Below are 18,644 nucleotides of genomic sequence, written 5' to 3' on the forward strand. Positions count from 1 at the left end.
ATTGTTTGTTTACATGAATTTCGAACACGCGCTGCACGACGACCACCGCCCTTTAAGTTCACGAACAATGAGCCTTATTGTTATCTTACATGTTCAGGTCATTTAACTTAGCGTATAATTTTACTGATTGGCGAAAATAGCTAAATTAAAAACCAGCGAATATTTAATGTGTTTACAGTATTATGATGACCCGGTTATTTCACTATTTGCACGTGGTCTATGACAAGACTTGCCTTATTGCTGCTGACCACTATAATGCTCAACTACAGCCATCATGAATTGGTTCTGTCGTCTTGATTTCTAGTTCGCACGTACTTTGTTAACGTTGTTCAAATTACACGTCGCATTTATATACATTTTGCGATGGTTCTCCCAATTGTCGCCCACCACAACAAATCTTTTTAGTTGTGTGGTCCTTCGTCATTTTGAAATGCATGGGCGACTGCAAATGAAAATGTACGAGTCGATGGAATTGACTACGTCAAAGTGGCACTTTGTCACTAGAGGGCGCCAATGACTGAAAATATGTGTTGTATCTGCATTCGAGTTACTAATTCTGTAGGAACAGGTTCACGTGGTAAACATAAACGGATGACGTCGTACACAGAAAGACGTGAAATATACTCTTCTAATTGAATGTTTTAAAATTGTAAGATCATTATCATTATTAATGCAATTCTTTTTTTTATTTTGTGCATTGTATGTGCAGTGTACAGAGTATATCCAACCAACGAAAAATTAAATGTGTTGCTCTTTTAAAACCTCTAAACCCAGAAGCACAATATAAACTTTCAGTGTATGTACACAATTCTTTTAAAATCAGACAATTTTCTCTCAATTTTGAATATACAGTGACGTATTTGTTTAGCACAAACTCAGCCATGAGCAAATCCCGAACAACAAAATTACTATATAATACGCAGTTCAGGAGAGTCTCAACAACTAGCCCAAAGTACAGTTTTTTTTTAGAGTTTTCGACAGTTGCTTTCACCAGTTGTGGTGAAAAAAAACCCGGATATTTGCGCGACTCGGAGATTTCTCGACTCCCGAATTAGAGACATATGCGATAAAATTCCAGTTGCGCACCTAGTAACGGGTGAGAATAAGACCGAAATACAAAAAGAACAAAAACATGCAACACCGCAAGAATTCATAATTGAATGAATATTTAAAACATAGAGGAGTGGGCGTGGGTGGATATGAAGGAACAGCCAGAAGGTAGGTCGTGGATAATCAGTTGAATGAGATGGTTTGTCAGAGATAAAGAACTGAAAAGATAGTACTAGTATCTGCGTGTTTCGCTGAGTAAAAATGACCGTTTTTCAACTTCCAAAATAACCCGCCAAATAAATATGAAAATATGACACTATAGCCAAAAAATAATTTGCATGTTAGTTTTTCAAGCTTAGGCTGAATAGTGTGTAATTTTTCAAGTTCAAAGGTTGATACAGATTAAATAAATATGGCACTTTTATTTGAGAGGATGGTTTACGCTGCGGGTTGGAAACATGGATGAGCGGTCAACTGAGACTCGGAACTTTCAAAATCTGCCAACCTTCCGTTGTGTTGACCTCCATGTCATCAGTGAAACCAGCGAAAGAAAAATTTTCCCAGCTACACCCATTTTCGCACGGAAACCGACTGATGGCGCTATAGCTAGAAACTCGTTTATTCCATCCCTTGTAAAGTACTCGAGGTCCGTATCCCTTTATCTATCTCTGTTTATATATTGACCTCTTGACGACCGTTGCTAAGCAATTCTACTATAGTAAACACATGCAAGAATTCTGAGCGCACTGTACTTTGCCAAGGTCTTGTTCAGTGAATGTATATTAAAGTGCGCCCTCTTCGGCAATTCAGCATCCCGTTATTGTGCTTGACGTTGGTACCAGTATACTGTAAAATACTTTTTTTCTGTTTGGAATTAATTTTCGCTATTTTCGCTGAAGGAATGATTCTGTGAAAATAAAATCCAGCGAATATATCTATTTTCCTATATTCTACATTCAACTCATCCAATATCAGTGAAAATAAATTCCATACAAAACACTCAAAAAGTAAAAATTAATTCCAGCTAAAATAAAGTATTTTACAGTATACGACTTTACCGGAAGTAGCGAGACTGGGTAAACATTTGGTGAACAGTGTGTCCTGGCTAATTCCAGCAATAACTTACAAAAACAAGGCTACATATCTTTCAGCGTGGTACAATACACCCCTGCTGTAGAAAATCTGTGGTCGAGTCGATTTCCTCATAAATAATAAAACGAATCATGTTTTATGCGAACAGATCGTATTCGCAAATGGCCGCTAAAATCTCGAGAAAGTGAGAAAGCGAGACTAGGTTTTGCACCCCAAATAGTAATTCATTTCCCCCACTTCATCACGTTAACTGTTCCCCTGACAACAGAAATCACGGTATTTGGAAGAGTAGGCGCAATGGAGGCGGAGAATGGAACACTGCTATGGACGGAAACAAGTCACGTGTCCCTCTCGCCGAGATCTCTGAGGTCATATGCAAATAAGGTATATTGCTTACTGCATTCGGTAATACATATAAATAATGCAAATAAATTAGTATCGTACAAGGTCGCATTAAATATAAAAACACGAAATAATTACATATTAAATTACATTGACTCTGGATTTCTTCTGTTGAAGGCATGATGGGAATTTGTGAATACATTGGCCGCCAAGATCTCATTGAGAGCGAGAGGTTCACGTGACGTGTTTTTCCATTTTCACACGCATTGCCTTCATGGTTACATAGCCAAGAGGAACAGTGGGCTTTGCCATTCGAACAAAACCACATACACTCATAAGGACTGCAGTAAGAATATAGATATAATTTCTGTTAAACATGCAATATTCACACAGTTAACACATCTTACCAAAATCACATTTTTTGGTGAAAATGTACAAAATTGTTTGATATTATCAAAATTGGAAATTTCCAATACAATATATGCAACGAAACCGTATTAGGAAATACAAAGTTCGAATAAGGAATGACGATGCGATATAAACAAGATGGAGGCAATAATTACCGAACGAAAAGTACATTCACTATTTTGTTACCACCGGCCACGTCGGTATACTTTGTTCGCCACCAGTTCTCTGAGTTTCATACTCAACGAAAATATTCAGAATTTTCTAAATTTTATTGTTTTATACTTTCAGCCAATAAACAATGTTGTCGTAAAACAAGTTAGGGCAGTGTTTCGAGAAACGCTGATTTGGATTATTATGATAAATACATTCATGGCGGCCATTTTTAAACATTTCAATCATTAGTTTCCATGGAAAAGACTCGAATGATTAGTCAATGTTACTGTATCAAGAAACAAGAAACTTTCGATGTACTTTAAAACGGCGGAGTCGTCACCTGTGCATGCGCGTGTCGGTGTTTACAAACAAAGGTCTACCCATGAGCCTTTAAGCGTGCGTTGTTATCGTCGTTTAGGACTCAATTCTCGCGCATGTGCAGGTGACGACCCTCCCGCTTTAAATTATTATTACGCAATTCATTCATCGTTAGCATCTCCTGTTTGTCATATTTAATGAGGTTAGTGTGACATGAAATATTACTAGTGTATGCCATCTTTTTCATAATTTCATTATTACGGGTAATAAAATAAGGTAAATAAAACACAATTGTGGTCTCCAGACTTTTTTTCTAGTAACAAGAATCCGAAATGTCATAGGAAATTTTTATCAGTGATTTCTATTGTGAAATTATTTCTTCATATTGCGAAATTATATTAATATGAGGTTATTACGAGGATACCTCAAAGTATGCACGAAAACAGTACAGTGGGAGTATCGACCGACGCGCAGCGGAGGTTGATGCGACGGCATACTGTCTGAGTGAATTCTTTGAGGTGTCCTCGTAATAACCTTATTATACATCTTTTCCTTCATAGGATACATCATGAGAATGCCGGAATCCAAAAAGTTTAGAACAGAATCAGCGAACTTATTTGTGTGGAGTCTGGTCAAACCCTGGTGGCAGCCATGTTTGTTTTTATTATAAGAGGACGAATACGCGCGTAATCATTCCATATTTAGAATACGCATTTCCTTATATGATAGGATACCAAGTAAAATACCGCAAAATTACGGCACGCTAAAACTTATGGCGTTACGGTGACAGATGTATATTAATATATATTAATCTTGAGTAAATCCTAAAATACGATTTGTTCTCCCATAATGCATTGCAGCATGTGTACTAAAATGCCCAGTAGTGCAAAATTATAATTCGTCTCGACCTGTCTTGTAACTACCGGTAAAATAAAAACATGTGAAAATTATCAAAATGTGCAGACGATGATCAAGACTTCTACTTCAGTTCGAAACCCAAGGTGGCGGGTGATTATACTTCGTTAACTGTCGAGATTCATCATAGGGAGAAGGTACACCAGAGAAGTGTGACGTCACTGGAGACGCTGACGGGTGTCCTAGGCTGGTGATATTTTACTGAAGGCCGAAAAGCTAAAACGATACAAGCAAAACATGAATACATTAAATTGACAATTTGCGGTTTCTGCGCGTGCGTGGTATGACGTTCGATGACGTCAACTATAAGGCTCGTTGGCAATTGTTTCCCGGAGCACACTACATTTATATGGCGACTGATAACTCCATTTTTTGAAGGGCACGTCAATCTAACTATGGACTAGGATACAACAAATGGCACACTAAGTGACGTACTCGAACACAGAGAACACGTGGCCCTGGTTTTTGCTAATCCATCAAATGTACGCTATAAAATCAAATTATAATGATGCAGTTGAAACTCGCAATGGCGGTGATAACTGTCAGTCATGTTATAATTCAAACATACCCCAATTTCTTAACGACAACGGTTGCAATTGTACCAAATGCGGCAACGGCTGAGGTCCCACCAATAGCGCCACCTATGGTTATGCCATAAGACACCTGTAGATAAGAGACGAGATACGAGATGAGAGGTAGTCTTGACACTGTGTTGAGTTGTACGTAAATTATGCAAATTACAACTCAGAGTCTTAAATGGCGGTAGTCGTCGTGTCACGCATGCGCAAGATATATGGGGCTCATATAAACAAAAATGGCGACTTTGATTGTTGTGCAGATCAACGAGAACAAACTGAGACCTTAACAAGCCTTAATTAGGTCTTGTTTTAGGTGATTGGAAAGTATCGAAAAATAATAAAGTCGCGCCCAGGTCAAACCTCATACTTGTGATTTCCATTAAAAGAGCGCATTGGATTATGGGAAAATAAATGTCGCACATGCGCAGCGCGACAACCACCGCCTTTCAAAATAGCGTTGGTCATCACTGCAAGTCACGCTCTACTTACCGATTTAGCCTTAACCGTGATATTACAATACGTTCCTTCATATCCATCGAAACAATAACAGTCGAACGAACCTTCAGTGTTATTACAATAACCATTGGCGCACGGCTCATCCAAGCATTCGTCCACGTCAGTGGCACAGTGCTTACCAGTGAACCCAGTGTCCGTACACTCGCACTCATAGGCGTTCAGCTTGTCGACACAGGTGGAGTTATGTCGACACTTGTAACCATTCTCCACGCACTCATCAATTTCCTTTTCACAGTACACGCCCTGGTACCCTGCATCGCAGACGCACCGGTAGCCCTCCCCGTCTATCTCGCAAGTAGAGATATATTCGCACTCGTTACCATAGCAATAATCCACGTCACTGCAATCGGTACCCGTCCACCCAAATGCACACTCACAGTAATACGAGTTTACCTGAAAGGAAAACCCCCAGACGTGATTGGTCAAACATTGATTGTGACGTCATTGTCTTTGTATGGATTTTGTTCACTCGCGGATGTGATGTTTGGACATAGGCATTCAACTACAACATGACACAAAACTGAAAACACCGTAAAAAGAACCACTGACCTGATCAATATGTACCAGAATAATCAAATATTGAATTTAGGAGGCTTATTTTGGCCTATGGAGGGCAAGAATTGCATAAATTACACGTTCTTTCTCGTCAACCAATAAGCAGGGTGCTTACTTTTATCCCACACCTCTTATGTTGTACCATTGGTTAATCGTCTAAGGTCAGTTTACACATTTTTTACTGGAAAATATCGGGGGCAGGTTGTGTGTGCGTGATTGCCGGGGGTATCACTCAGTTCTGCAAATTTCAGTATGTGTTCCTAGTTTTCTGATAATCGTCGATCAATGAAATTAATCTCATTCACACTTCTGACCAGAAGACCCTTTATTCAATACATAACTTTGGATTTCGTGTAATCGACAAGTGTAGTTTGCTGGTTTCAACATTTTGTTCGCGCATTTAATGTCCTGTTAGCAGCCGACTGTGTGGTGGCTTCACTTCAGAGTGAGTAACACGGAATATTCAACATTATCAAAGAAAGTATAGCACATAAATATCAGAACAGAGAAAGGTAAAGAAAAAGTCGGGAAGACGGAACATCACAAAGGTGGAATATGCTTTTATGCTTACCTCGTCTACGCAGGTGCCGTTGTTCTCGCACACAACACTGTAGAGGGCGCACTCATCTATATCGTTTGCACAATTTGCTCCATCAAATCCAGGTTGACAGGTACAGGAGTACCCCATTTCGCCGTCAAAGCAATCCCCGTCATTTTCACACGGTGAATCGGCACAGTAGTCTACATCCAGCTCGCATTCATCGCCTTCATAACCACGTGCGCATTGACAGGTGTAGTCATTCAGGCCATCGACACAGGTTCCGCCATTTTGACACGGAGATACATGCGGACAATCTTGGATGTTTATTTCACACTGTACACCTTCTGACCCTTCTGCGCATGCACACTCATAGCTATTGACACCGTCGATGCAAGTTCCGCCATTTTGACATGGAATGCTGGCACACTCGTCGAGGTCAACTTCACAGATCATTCCGCAAAACCCAATGGGGCAGTCGCATGTGAATCCACCAATCAAATCGTTACATGTCCCTCCATTCTGACATGGCCCAAGTTCACACTCGTCAATCTCGACCTCACAGTCGTAACCTTGGAAACCGAGCATACAAGAGCAGTAGTAGCCGTTGAAAGCATCTGCACAGATTCCGCCATTTTGACATGGGTGAGTATGGCATTCGTCAATCTCTCGTTCACAGTTGATGCCCTCATAACCAAGCACGCATGCGCAGTCATAACTAAGCAATCCATCAGTACACGTTCCGCCATTTTGGCACGGCACCTCGGCGCACTCATCAATGTCAACTTCGCAGTGTACGCCCTCATATCCAGCTGCACAGAGACATGTGTACTCAGCAATACCATCTTGACACACGCCACCATTTTGGCAATCTGCATCAACGCAATCGTCAATATTCACATCGCAGTCAACGCCTTCATATCCTTCATCGCACGTACACGTGTAGCTGTTCACACCGTGCTCACACTGACCATTCAGACAGGGGTCATCTTCACATTCGTCCACGTCGATGTCACAATCATCACCTTCATATCCGTCTACACACTGGCACACGTACGAGTTAACACTGTCGATGCAGACACCGCCATTCTGGCAGGGGTTGCTTCCACACTCATCATAGTTAGTCTGACATTGCGATCCGGACAAACCATCGGGACAGTTGCATTCAAAACCATTCACTTGGTCTATGCACACACCGCCATTAAAACAGGGCTCTGGTTCACATTCGTCAGTGTCTGTCTGGCACTGTGCACCTGAAATATAATTAACATACAATTAACCTCTTCTTAACTTTCTAGCCCATATTTGTCTGCACTTTTTTTTTATATTTTTCAATATTTCTAAAAAGAATATTATTTCGGAGCAGACAAAATTTTAGTCAATTTTCAGATTTTACTCAAGAATTGGAGATTTTTAATCAAGAGGTTTTTCTAAACTCTTGAAAAAAATGTGTTATTCCACCTAAGCAAAAAATCTCTACAAAGAATATTGTAAACAGATGAAAACAACAGCACACATGTCTAGGTCATGATTTAGAATATAGTAGACTGAATGGCCGATGAAGACAGATCAACGCTTTTTATGGTTATCCCTTTAGCCAACCACATATGAGATACGTTTAATTGATTCTTAGTGCTTAGTTTTCTGTCACAATCGGTGTCCATCTTTAATTTGATGTCTGACAAACATTGCAGGTCACGGTTCACTGTCTCCCATAGTAAATGTGAAAGACATATCGTAAATAGAAATCACGCTACCTTCATATCCAGCCACGCAGGTACATACGTAACCATTGACAACGTCTGTGCAAACGCCGTCATTTTGACAAGGATCTCCAGCACAGTCATCAATATTCGTCTTACAGGATGTACTAGGGGATGTCCATCCGGTATGGCAGACTTTACTTCCGGTGTCAGGGTTACATTCATAGTGGCCGTTCTGGTTACTATTCTTGGGCACGCAGTGTGTATTACACGAGGCTCCATAATAGTTGTTCTGACAATACACTTTAAACTTAAAGGTTATCCTAGGGGGTGTGAACACAAGACTCAATGGCAGTTGTTTACATTACTAGTAAGCTATTTCACACAACGTGCCTTTTGCGCGTTCAGGTTTGATGATATCATGATGATGAAATGCACCATCCATATAGATCGCGCCCTCTAGTGAAGGAGCGCATCATGACGTATGACGTCATGGCTGAAGGCTATGTCGTTCAAATCGACAACTGTGTTTAGTTGTGTAGTCGTTTGCCTCTGGAATATAGTAAAATCTCTCCTAAACCATAATCATAATGAATGGACGACTACAATTCAAAACGATATCGGCATTTTCAACTGCTTTCATTTAACCAATTTAGTCCATAAAAGTGCTTTATCGCTTTAGGGGCCACGACTATAGAATTGTCTGTCACGCACATTTGCCGCAAGTGACTACACAAGTCGGGTTTTATTTGGAAGAAATTTGCTATCGATTATAAAATGGCTAACTACGAACGAGGATGAACAAAAATGGTAAATTGCATGACGAACTCGGCATTATCACGTGACAATGAATCATGCAAATAATTTATTGTAATGGTAGGTTGGGGGAATAATTAGACCATGTGCATGTGTAATGATCATATTTTATGCCCAATCTATGCGTCGGATTTTTCTGATAACATGAATAAATATGATCTCATCATAGAAATGCTCGCTGTTTTCAGGCGCCGTTAAAACTAAACAAATGACACATAGTCATTACAGTGAATTGTAAAAGCCGATCATCAGCTTTTATTAAAAATCAAATATTCAATGATGATTGGCTCAAGAGCGAAACATGGTCTACGCCCTTAATGCGCGCGCATGCTTTCACGTGACATAGCAACTGCGACCGCCCACATTCAAATTTAGGATAATTTTAAAAATATATAATTAATATTATCTAAAACTAACGGTGATGTCAAAATACCGGGTTGGTCAATTTGAATTTTAGCATTTACCTTGATTTAAAAAAATGTATACTTTGTCTAGTATTTATAAAATGTTTATAACGACCACGGCTCTTTGTCCTTTACTGTACCTTGCTTGAAACCTTTCCACCTTTAAACAAATGAATCCGTATAATTTATTGTAAATTTATGGTGCAACTTACCATGAACCAACCTCACCGTTGGACGTAATTGTAGGGCTCCAAGATGCCTCACTTGACGACCTGGCTGCTGCTTTGCTGTATTCCACTCTATACCTGTCTACGAGGTCGTTAGAAAGGTAGTCCCAATCGTAAGCCTTGGCCTTAAATGTAATTCCACCCTACAGAACACAACACTGTCTTTATTAAATATATAACACTTTACCGGATGCACATATCAAACTGAGGCTGGCCGGAAATGAGGTGCAAACACGACCTCTCTCTTTGTCATGGTGGCAAATACAAATAGTTGTATGCACGGAGACATGCTCCGTATACACTGAACTAATTTGAATGCAACTCGAATAAGAAATATTTTTCTTGATTGCGACTTGATTGTCACTTGAATGTGGCTTAAAGCGGGGGAGTCGTCACCTGCGCATGTGTCAGATGGCCATGGCGTGTCATTGTTTACAAACAAGCGTCTACCCATGAGCCTTAATGTAAAGTGCCAGGATGTGCGACCTGTAGATGTTATTTAAAGTGCCAGGATGTGCGACCTGTAGATGTTATTTAAAGTGCCAGGATGTACGACCCTTAGATGTTATGTAAAGTGCCAGGATGTGCGACCTGTAGATGTTATGTAAAGTTCCAGGATGTGCGACCTGTAGATGTTATGTAAAGTGCCAGGATGTGCGACCCGTAGATGTTATGTAAAGTGCCAGGATGTGCGACCCGTAGATATTATGTAAAGTGCCAGGATGTGCGACCCGTAGATGTTATGTAAAGTGCCAGGATGTGCGACCTGTAGATGTTATGTAAAGTGCCAGGATGTACGACCCGTAGATGTTATGTAAAGTGCCAGGATGTGCGACCAGTAGATGTTAAGTAAAGTGCCAGGATGTGTGACCAGTATATGTTATGTAAAGTGCCAGGATGTGCGACCTGTAGATGTTATGTAAAGTGCCAGGATGTGTGACCTGTAGATGTTATGTAAAGTGCCAGGATGTGCGACCTGTAGATGTTATGTAAAGTGCCAGGATGTGCGACCCGTAGATGTTATGTAAAGTGCCAGGATGTGTGACCTGTAGATGTTATGTAAATTGCCAGGATGTGCGACCTGTAGATGTTATGTAAATTGCCAGGATGTACGACCCGTGGATGTTAAGTAAAGTGCTTGATCTTTGTTTTTGATTTGAATTTAATTCACTCTAAAATGGTTTGAATGTAATTCATTTATAACTTGTGACTTTTATTTGATTCGAATGTAATTCGTATGTGACTGCAACGTGGTTTGAATATAATTCAAATGTAACTCGTATTTGATTTAGTTGTGATTCGTATATCACTCCAACGTTTTTTGAATGTACCTCATTCGTGACTTGAATGTAATTCGTATTTGATTTGAATGTAATTCGTATTTCAGTCCAACGTATTTTGAATGTACCCCATTTGTGACTCGAATGTAACTCCTATTTGATTTGAGTGTAATTCGTATTTCAGTCCAACGTGTTTTGAATGTACCTCATTTCTGACTCGAATGTAACTCGTATTTGATTTGAGTGTAATTCGTATTTCAGTCCAACGTGTTTTGAATGTACCTCATTTGTGACTTGAATGTAACTCGTATTTGATTTTACACTCCAACGTGTTTTGAATGTACCCCATTTGTGACTCGAATGTAATTCGTATTTGATTTGAATGTAAATCGTATTTCAGTCCAGCGTGTTTTGAATGTGCCTCATTTGTGACTCGAATGTAACTCGTATTTGATTTGAATGTAATTCTTATTTCTCTCCAACGTGTTTTGAATGTACCTCATTTGTGACTTGAATGTAACTCGTATTTGACTTGACACTCCAGCGTGTTTTGAATGTACCCCATTTGTGACTCGAATGTAATTCGTATTTGATTTGAATGTAAATCGTATTTCAGTCCAACGTGTTTTGAATGTACCTCATTTGTGACTCGAATGTAACTCGTATTTGATTTGAATGTAGTTCTTATTTCACTCCAACGTGTTTTGAATGTACCTCATTTGTGACTCGAATGTAATTCGTATTTGATTTGAATGTAAATCGTATTTCAGTCCAACGTGTTTTGAATGTACCTCATTTGTGACTCGAATGCAACTCGTATTTGATTTGAATGTAATTCTTATTTCACTCCAACGTGTTTTGAATGTGCCTCATTTGTGACTTGAATGTAACTCGTATTTGATTTTACACTCCAACGTGTTTTGAATGTACCTCATTTGTGACTCGAATGTAATTTGTATTTGATTTGACACTCCAACGTTTTTTGAATGTACCTCATCTGTGACTCGAATGTAACTCAGGCTCGTATTTGATTTGACACTCCAACGTGTTTTGAATGTACCTCATTTGTGACTCGAATGTAATTCGTATTTGATTTGAATGTAATTCATATTTGATATATGTGATACTCACGTTATAAGAAGATGTTGTGAAGCTGAATGGGTTGCTGATTCCATCTGGTATTGTAGATGGGAATGTAAACGCATTATCATCTTCATAAATCCTCTCAGTTGATTTGTAGACCATACAATCACTCCCCATGTTATAATTGTTATCTGCCCTGTAGAGAATAATGACGTTTGAATACATTAACCTTTGAACTTTTGTCAAACACTATCCATTATCGACATTTTGAAATTCTTTCGTTTATTCCGACTGACAGAAACTGATTTATATAGAAATATATTAGGAATAATTCGTAAGAACTGAGTGATAATTCTCATAATTCCCGATTGCACAAAAACATTGCAGAAAAAACTATAATATGTATTGTATTTCACCATATTTTTCTGCAAAGAAAACGAAAGAATTTCACAATGTCGAAAACGGAAAATCTTTAATCTTTAATCAAAACAATGTCCAGTATGTTATAAATAATTCTAGTTCAAATATTAATAACGGATTTATAAAGAATGCACACAAGGGGACAAAATATTTCACCAGTGATGTCATACAAAGATTAATGTGTCTTGTAATATTCATACGAATTTATTTTTACATTTTGAAAGTCTTATCGGTTAGCCCAACAGCCAATGTCAATAGAGTAGCCAAGGTGTTAAAAATGGATTAAGTACTGGCAAATCAAACTAACCTTCAACTACATTGTGATCGGCATAGTTAGTCAATCGCCGGTACATTCCCCTACTACTCGTATAATAACCTGTGGTTGAAAGCACCCTTATAAGCTATTCCTTTAATCCATACTAAACCAGGGTGTTATCTTATAATTAATTATGAAAGTCTGTTATCAGCTAGCTCAAGAGCTACATCAGTAGAATAGACAGCCAATGTCAATAGAGTAGCCAAGGTGTTAAAAATGGATTAAGTACTGGCAAATCAAACTAACCTTCAACTACATTGTGATCGGCATAGTTAGTCAATCGCCGGTACATTCCCCTACTACTCGTATAATAACCTGTGGTTGAAAGCACCCTTATAAGCTATTCCTTTAATCCATACTAAACCAGGGTGTTATCTTATAATTAATTATGAAAGTCTGTTATCAGCTAGCTCAAGAGCTACATCAGTAGAATAGACAGCCAATGTCAATAGAGTAGCCAAGGTGTTAAAAATGGATTAAGTACTGGCAAATCAAACTAACCTTCAACTACATTGTGATCGGCATAGTTAGTCAATCGCCGGTACATTCCCCTACTACTCGTATAATAACCTGTGGTTGAAAGCACCCTTATAAGCTATTCCTTTAATCCATACTAAACCAGGGTGTTATCTTATAATTAATTATGAAAGTCTGTTATCAGCTAGCTCAAGAGCTACATCAGTAGAATAGACAGCCAATGTCAATAGAGTAGCCAAGGTGTTAAAAATGGATTAAGTACTGGCAAATCAAACTAACCTTCAACTACATTGTGATCGGCATAGTTAGTCAATCGCCGGTACATTCCCCTACTACTCGTATAATAACCTGTGGTTGAAAGCACCCTTATAAGCTATTCCTTTAATCCATACTAAACCAGGGTGTTATCTTATAATTAATTATGAAAGTCTGTTATCAGCTAGCTCAAGAGCTACATCAGTAGAATAGACAGCCAATGTCAATAGAGTAGCCAAGGTGTTAAAAATGGATTAAGTACTGGCAAACCAAATTATGCATAGGTATGTCTCTAACGCACGTTTTTTGTGGTTCACTTAGTGTACTTCTTTGGATTCAGCATCCCTCAAAACCTAATATTACATGTAATAACGTAAATAATCCATCGAGTTTTTAACGTTTTCCACGTAAAGGCGTGTTGGCTGTTCCCTCTCTGGACACCAACAGAATACTAGTATGTGCCGTTATACTTAACAATGGAGGTGCCTAGTAGAAACTCTGGGATGATGGCAGAATAAAAAAAAATAATCATGGAAAAAAAACTTGCTGGGATCAATAAATTATCCACGCCTATTTCTTAGAGTAAATTATAACATAAATTACAGCGAATTCATCATTAAAAAAAACACAAAGTGAAGGAAACAATATTTTGCATAGTTTTGCTACCCCCCCCCCCCTCCCAAGAGTTTCAAATGATCCACCCTAGCCGCATTTGGGGTATACTATTGTAAAAAATGACTGTTAAGCCACATAAGTTTCAAGAAATACCAGGATGTGCGACCTGTGGATGTATGCAAAGTGCCAGGATGTGTGACCTTTGTCAATTATGCATAAAGTCTATTGATATTCAAAATGGATTCCACATCTAAAACCCGCACGACTTACGTAGCGTCTTTCTTCTCTATACAGAAATCGAAGAGTACGTCACAGGCCGACCAGGTATCACAGTCATCTCCATTGTGAAGTTCATCGTCATTGTTATTAAACTGCAGTAATTGAATTTGCAACGTTGCCCCTGCCGTCACTCTGTGTATAATCTAATAAAGGCATTTTAGTTTAGGTTAGTACATCGCCACATCTTAGCAATACATATAGTAGGGGGGCACACACCACATGGATATTAAACAAAGCCATTTACAATATTAAAATAATACTGTAAATGACTAATTCTCACTTGGCTTAAATTTCACTGATTTACCATTTCAGGCATATTCAGTGGGTTTTAAATTCACGGTTTTATCATTTAGATAATGTGTTCTATGCTCAATTTTACATATTCACTGGGTTTTAATTTAGCGTATTTTCCAGTCAGTGAAATAAGCAAAATTAAAACCCAGTGAATAACTAATCTTTTTACAGTATTGGGACATTCGGTGTCACGTGATACCTATGTCTGAGTACGTCGTTACATCAGCCATTTTTTCAGTATAGTTTACAGTTAGTCGTGTTATGATCACTAACACGGTCCTACAAATATCACACCGCAAAGTTAACATTTTGATTAGACTATATACCGTCTATGTCGAAAGATTTTGAAAAAATTAAGAATAATGGACAAGTGATTTGGTCTGGAGTGTTGTGGGCGTGCCTTACGGGTCAGTCAGGCAGTCGGTCAATCTGCGCATGCGAGTTCCCATGGTAATGTACTGAAGGCAGCCAATCAGTGATTTGATGTTTGATTTGATGCAGTGTAAAATCGTGAAAATAAATCCTTTATTGCGTTTTATTTGCACCAGCCAGTGACTGAAATTAGGGCGACTCCACAAGTTGTACGTGTTAAAAGAGAGTATCTCACGCGTCTAGAAAATGTCTGAATCGTCATTTGTCGTTTTTACACAGCTTTGTTATAAGCTAGAAGTCCACGTCAATATCAATTCTTATTCGGTTATTTTTCCATCAGGATGTTTTATTGTCAGAGGGGTTATCCTATGTTGTTGTTTCCACAAACACACGTTGTCCAATATACTAGTACACTGTAACCTCGTTATAACGAACTCTTTAGGAGACTTGCAATTATTTATACAATGTAGTAAAGTGTTCACTATAATGAAGCACATAATACCTTGGATTTGCTATACGCAGGAGTCGTGCAATGTGTTCATTATAACAGAAAAATAATTTTACAGGTGTTCGTTATAACGAACTCTTTGGGAGACTTGCAATTATTTATACAATGTAGTAAAGTGTTCACTATAATGAAGCACATAATACCTTGGGTTTGCTATACGCAGGAGTCGTGCAATGTGTTCATTATATCAGAAAATTAATTTTACAGGTGTTCGTTATAACGAACTCTTTGGGAGACTTGTAATTATTTATACAATGTAGTAAAATGTTCACTATAATGAAGCACATAATACCTTGGGTTTGCTATACGCAGGAGTCGTGCATTGTGTTCATTATATCAGAAAATTAATTATACTGGTGTTCGTTATAACGAGGCTACGGTGTAACAATTGTTCAAAAGTTTTAACTTTAGAAATTTATGCAAACATCAAACCATAGTCTAGATATCGATGCTGTATGGATAATTTATTGTCAATCTCCTAAACTGCTAATTCATATTCGATATTTACTAGTTCTTCGGTGTTTTAGCGTGGACCTAATTACTTGATTAGTCGTTTCAAAGTTACCGAAACTGTCCTATTCAATGACATTCAACGAACACCAAACGACATTCTAAGTGCTGTATGGCCAAGTTTCTGTAAATTTTCAAAACCGCTAGTTCATATCCAACATTTGCCGGTTCATCTGTGTGTGGTCTTCAGGTTCCTTTGGCGTGGATATTATTTTAAAGAGACCTAACTACTTCATCGGTCGTTCCAAAGTTGCCGAAACTGCCTCATTCAAACTGTTTCCCTTTCCCCCGTCTTCTCTGTACGATTCCTCCCCCACATTTGTGTTGCTACTATTGCTCTTGCTTGTATTGTATACACAAGTCAATGCATTCTTTGTTTTAATCGACCGTTCAACAATTTCTTTTCCTTCACCCCATTCTCTTTTACTATCTCGTTATATGCATTCCATTGATCGCGTGTTTTCTCTCACGTTTTTATTGTTGTCCCGATCGTCTGTGAACCATAATATTTGTGTCGAGATCCCAATCAGCACCATCACACTGAACGTAAACAAAATTATTCTAGAAAACAGTCTACGTAAAATCCAGCGAATATACCATTTTTTTTCCTATATTTTACATTCAACTGGTCATAAATCAGTGAAAATAAATTCCATCCAAAACACCAAAAAGGTCTTTTCAGCGAAAATTAATTCCAGCTAAAATAAAGTATTTTACAGTACTCTGTTGTACTGTGTGTTTAATACATAAACCATACCTGTGATAGAAGAATCGCTAACACAAGTAGTAATCGCATCTTTGTCGTCAATCTGTATCCGCGTGGAGGAAACAACAACTTTCAGGTGACATTGGAGGAATCCACGACGCGAGTCTGTGGCCCTACAACGCTACGCACGCTATGTGTACCTGTGTGTGACGTAGCCGAGCCTAATGTCCTATGTGTTTTGTCCCCCGTTGTTCCCGCCAAGTAATCGGTAAATATTTGTCTATTATTCCTCAATGTTTCTGCCAAGCAATCGGTAAATATTTGTCGGAATATCCACTAGGTGTATTAATGGAAATACTTTGTGTTGCATTGTTGGTTCTAGATGGTGGCTTCTAGCGTAGATTCATGTGTTCGGCTCTGTTACATGTGTTGTCCCCGGGGTGCGTAATGACATACTGACACCCTGAAGTCAGTTGTTTTCAAAAGTATGCATTAAAACTCTGCGTTTTATTTAGGGATTTGACGATACTGAAATACCGCCTCGTGAAGTTAAATTTGATTGTCGATTTCAGTTTGTCACGCGCCCAGGCTAAAATAGTCCATAATTAATCCTAATTGTTTTATGAAACATTTGTCATATTTGTGAGTATTTTTTGATAATTATTTTTATAATTTTGGACTAGGTAGTTACAATTTCCTATGGACTACATACCTAGATGAAAATGTGGAGAATTATGAAACAAAATTGATAGATTTTATTTTGTGACGAGTTTACTTTGGCTCACAGAAGGCATTTTCACCACCAGACTTCCTCGCCCAATTTTTTCTAAACTTTTGTCTTATATTTATCAATATTTCTAGAAATCAACTCTGATTTTGGAGCCAATAGACAAAATTCGAGTCAATATTCAGTTTTTAGGCAACAAATTAGCTATTTTTGGTTCAATCTACTGAAAGAAAAAGCAGAATTTAAACGGGACTATTTTGTGAATGTGTGATGAAAAGGGGGAACTGGTGGTGAAAAGGTTAAAGTGGGAAAAAACGTAAAACTATTTCCAATGCCGTGTTGTTGTTGGTGGGTTTGTGTTCGATGTTGTCGTCTGAGCCAGTATAGGCCAGTTTAGTTATATTATGATTACACGCAACTCGCGAGATTTGATCTCACGAGCTCAAGGATTCGCCATCGCCATTTGCATATCACAGTCCCCCTATCTGCAGGAAATAACGTTTAAGAAGGTCTAGATTTCAGATAACGCCCGTCATGCAACATTTCGTGCCTCCGCCTCCGCAAAAGATCGGCATTTCGACATAGAGCTATAATAAAAGATTTCAAGTTCAAAATCAAATCGATTAGTGCGGTATACGTTCGGTCCGCCACTTTCACGCAATACGCGAGATCTCGCAGTGAACTGAAAATCGTCTAAGCGATTATTCAAAGGCATAAACATCGACTAATTACGGAGACCATGAAGGATGTAACCTAACTATGAATATGAATTGAAGTACCGTGACGTTTTCGGGGTAGTAAGTGTTTAAAGCAATCACCCGCGCATGCGTCAGTGTTAATAGCGAGTCATTGTTTACAAACTCAGACTGCTATATCTATAGGAGTCTAAGTTACAAGCAAGCATCTACCCATGAGCCTTTGCGTTTTAGCGTGTGTTGTTATACTGTAGTCGCTTGGGACTCAATTCCTGCGCGTGCGCAGGTGAAGACCCCTCCGCTTTAACACCGCACTTCGACCATGTCAACTTAAAACAATCACAAAATAGTCCTGTTTATAGTCTGCCCTTTCCTTCTGAGAAGATTAGTACAATAATAACCATTTTTTTTAGTAAAAATTGAAAATGTATTCAAATTTTGCCTGTTAGTTCAAAAATTAGGACTCAGTTCAAGAAAATACGGAAGAGTAGA

The 18,644-nt window shown here is 38.6% G+C and overlaps 1 protein-coding gene and 1 long non-coding RNA gene across 2 annotated transcripts in view; one reads left to right on the plus strand and one right to left on the minus strand.

The window, feature by feature from the left end:
* Positions 1–2,826: 2,826 nt before the first annotated feature.
* LOC146730039 (uncharacterized) lies at positions 2,827–16,935 on the minus strand. The gene is made up of 9 exons (XM_085494692.1): positions 16,782–16,935; positions 14,332–14,483; positions 12,027–12,174; positions 9,601–9,758; positions 8,223–8,491; positions 6,499–7,718; positions 5,346–5,765; positions 4,847–4,941; positions 2,827–4,494 (listed from the first exon to the last, which is right to left on the minus strand). The coding sequence occupies exons 1-9, from the start codon at positions 16,818–16,820 to the stop codon at positions 4,461–4,463; spliced, it is 2,535 nt and encodes an 844-aa protein (XP_085350818.1). The 5' UTR covers positions 16,821–16,935; the 3' UTR covers positions 2,827–4,460.
* LOC144364563 (uncharacterized) overlaps positions 7,035–18,644 on the plus strand; it is a 32,608-nt gene continuing 20,998 nt past the window's right edge. The window contains exons 1-2 of the long non-coding RNA XR_014927983.1: positions 7,035–7,110; positions 14,356–14,506. This is a non-coding gene — a long non-coding RNA (uncharacterized LOC144364563). The remainder of the gene's footprint in view (positions 7,111–14,355; positions 14,507–18,644) is intronic.

This window comes from Saccoglossus kowalevskii, chromosome 20 (assembly GCF_978046115.1).
Source record: "Saccoglossus kowalevskii chromosome 20, keSacKowa6.1, whole genome shotgun sequence".
Classification (NCBI taxonomy): Eukaryota; Metazoa; Hemichordata; class Enteropneusta; family Harrimaniidae; genus Saccoglossus; species Saccoglossus kowalevskii.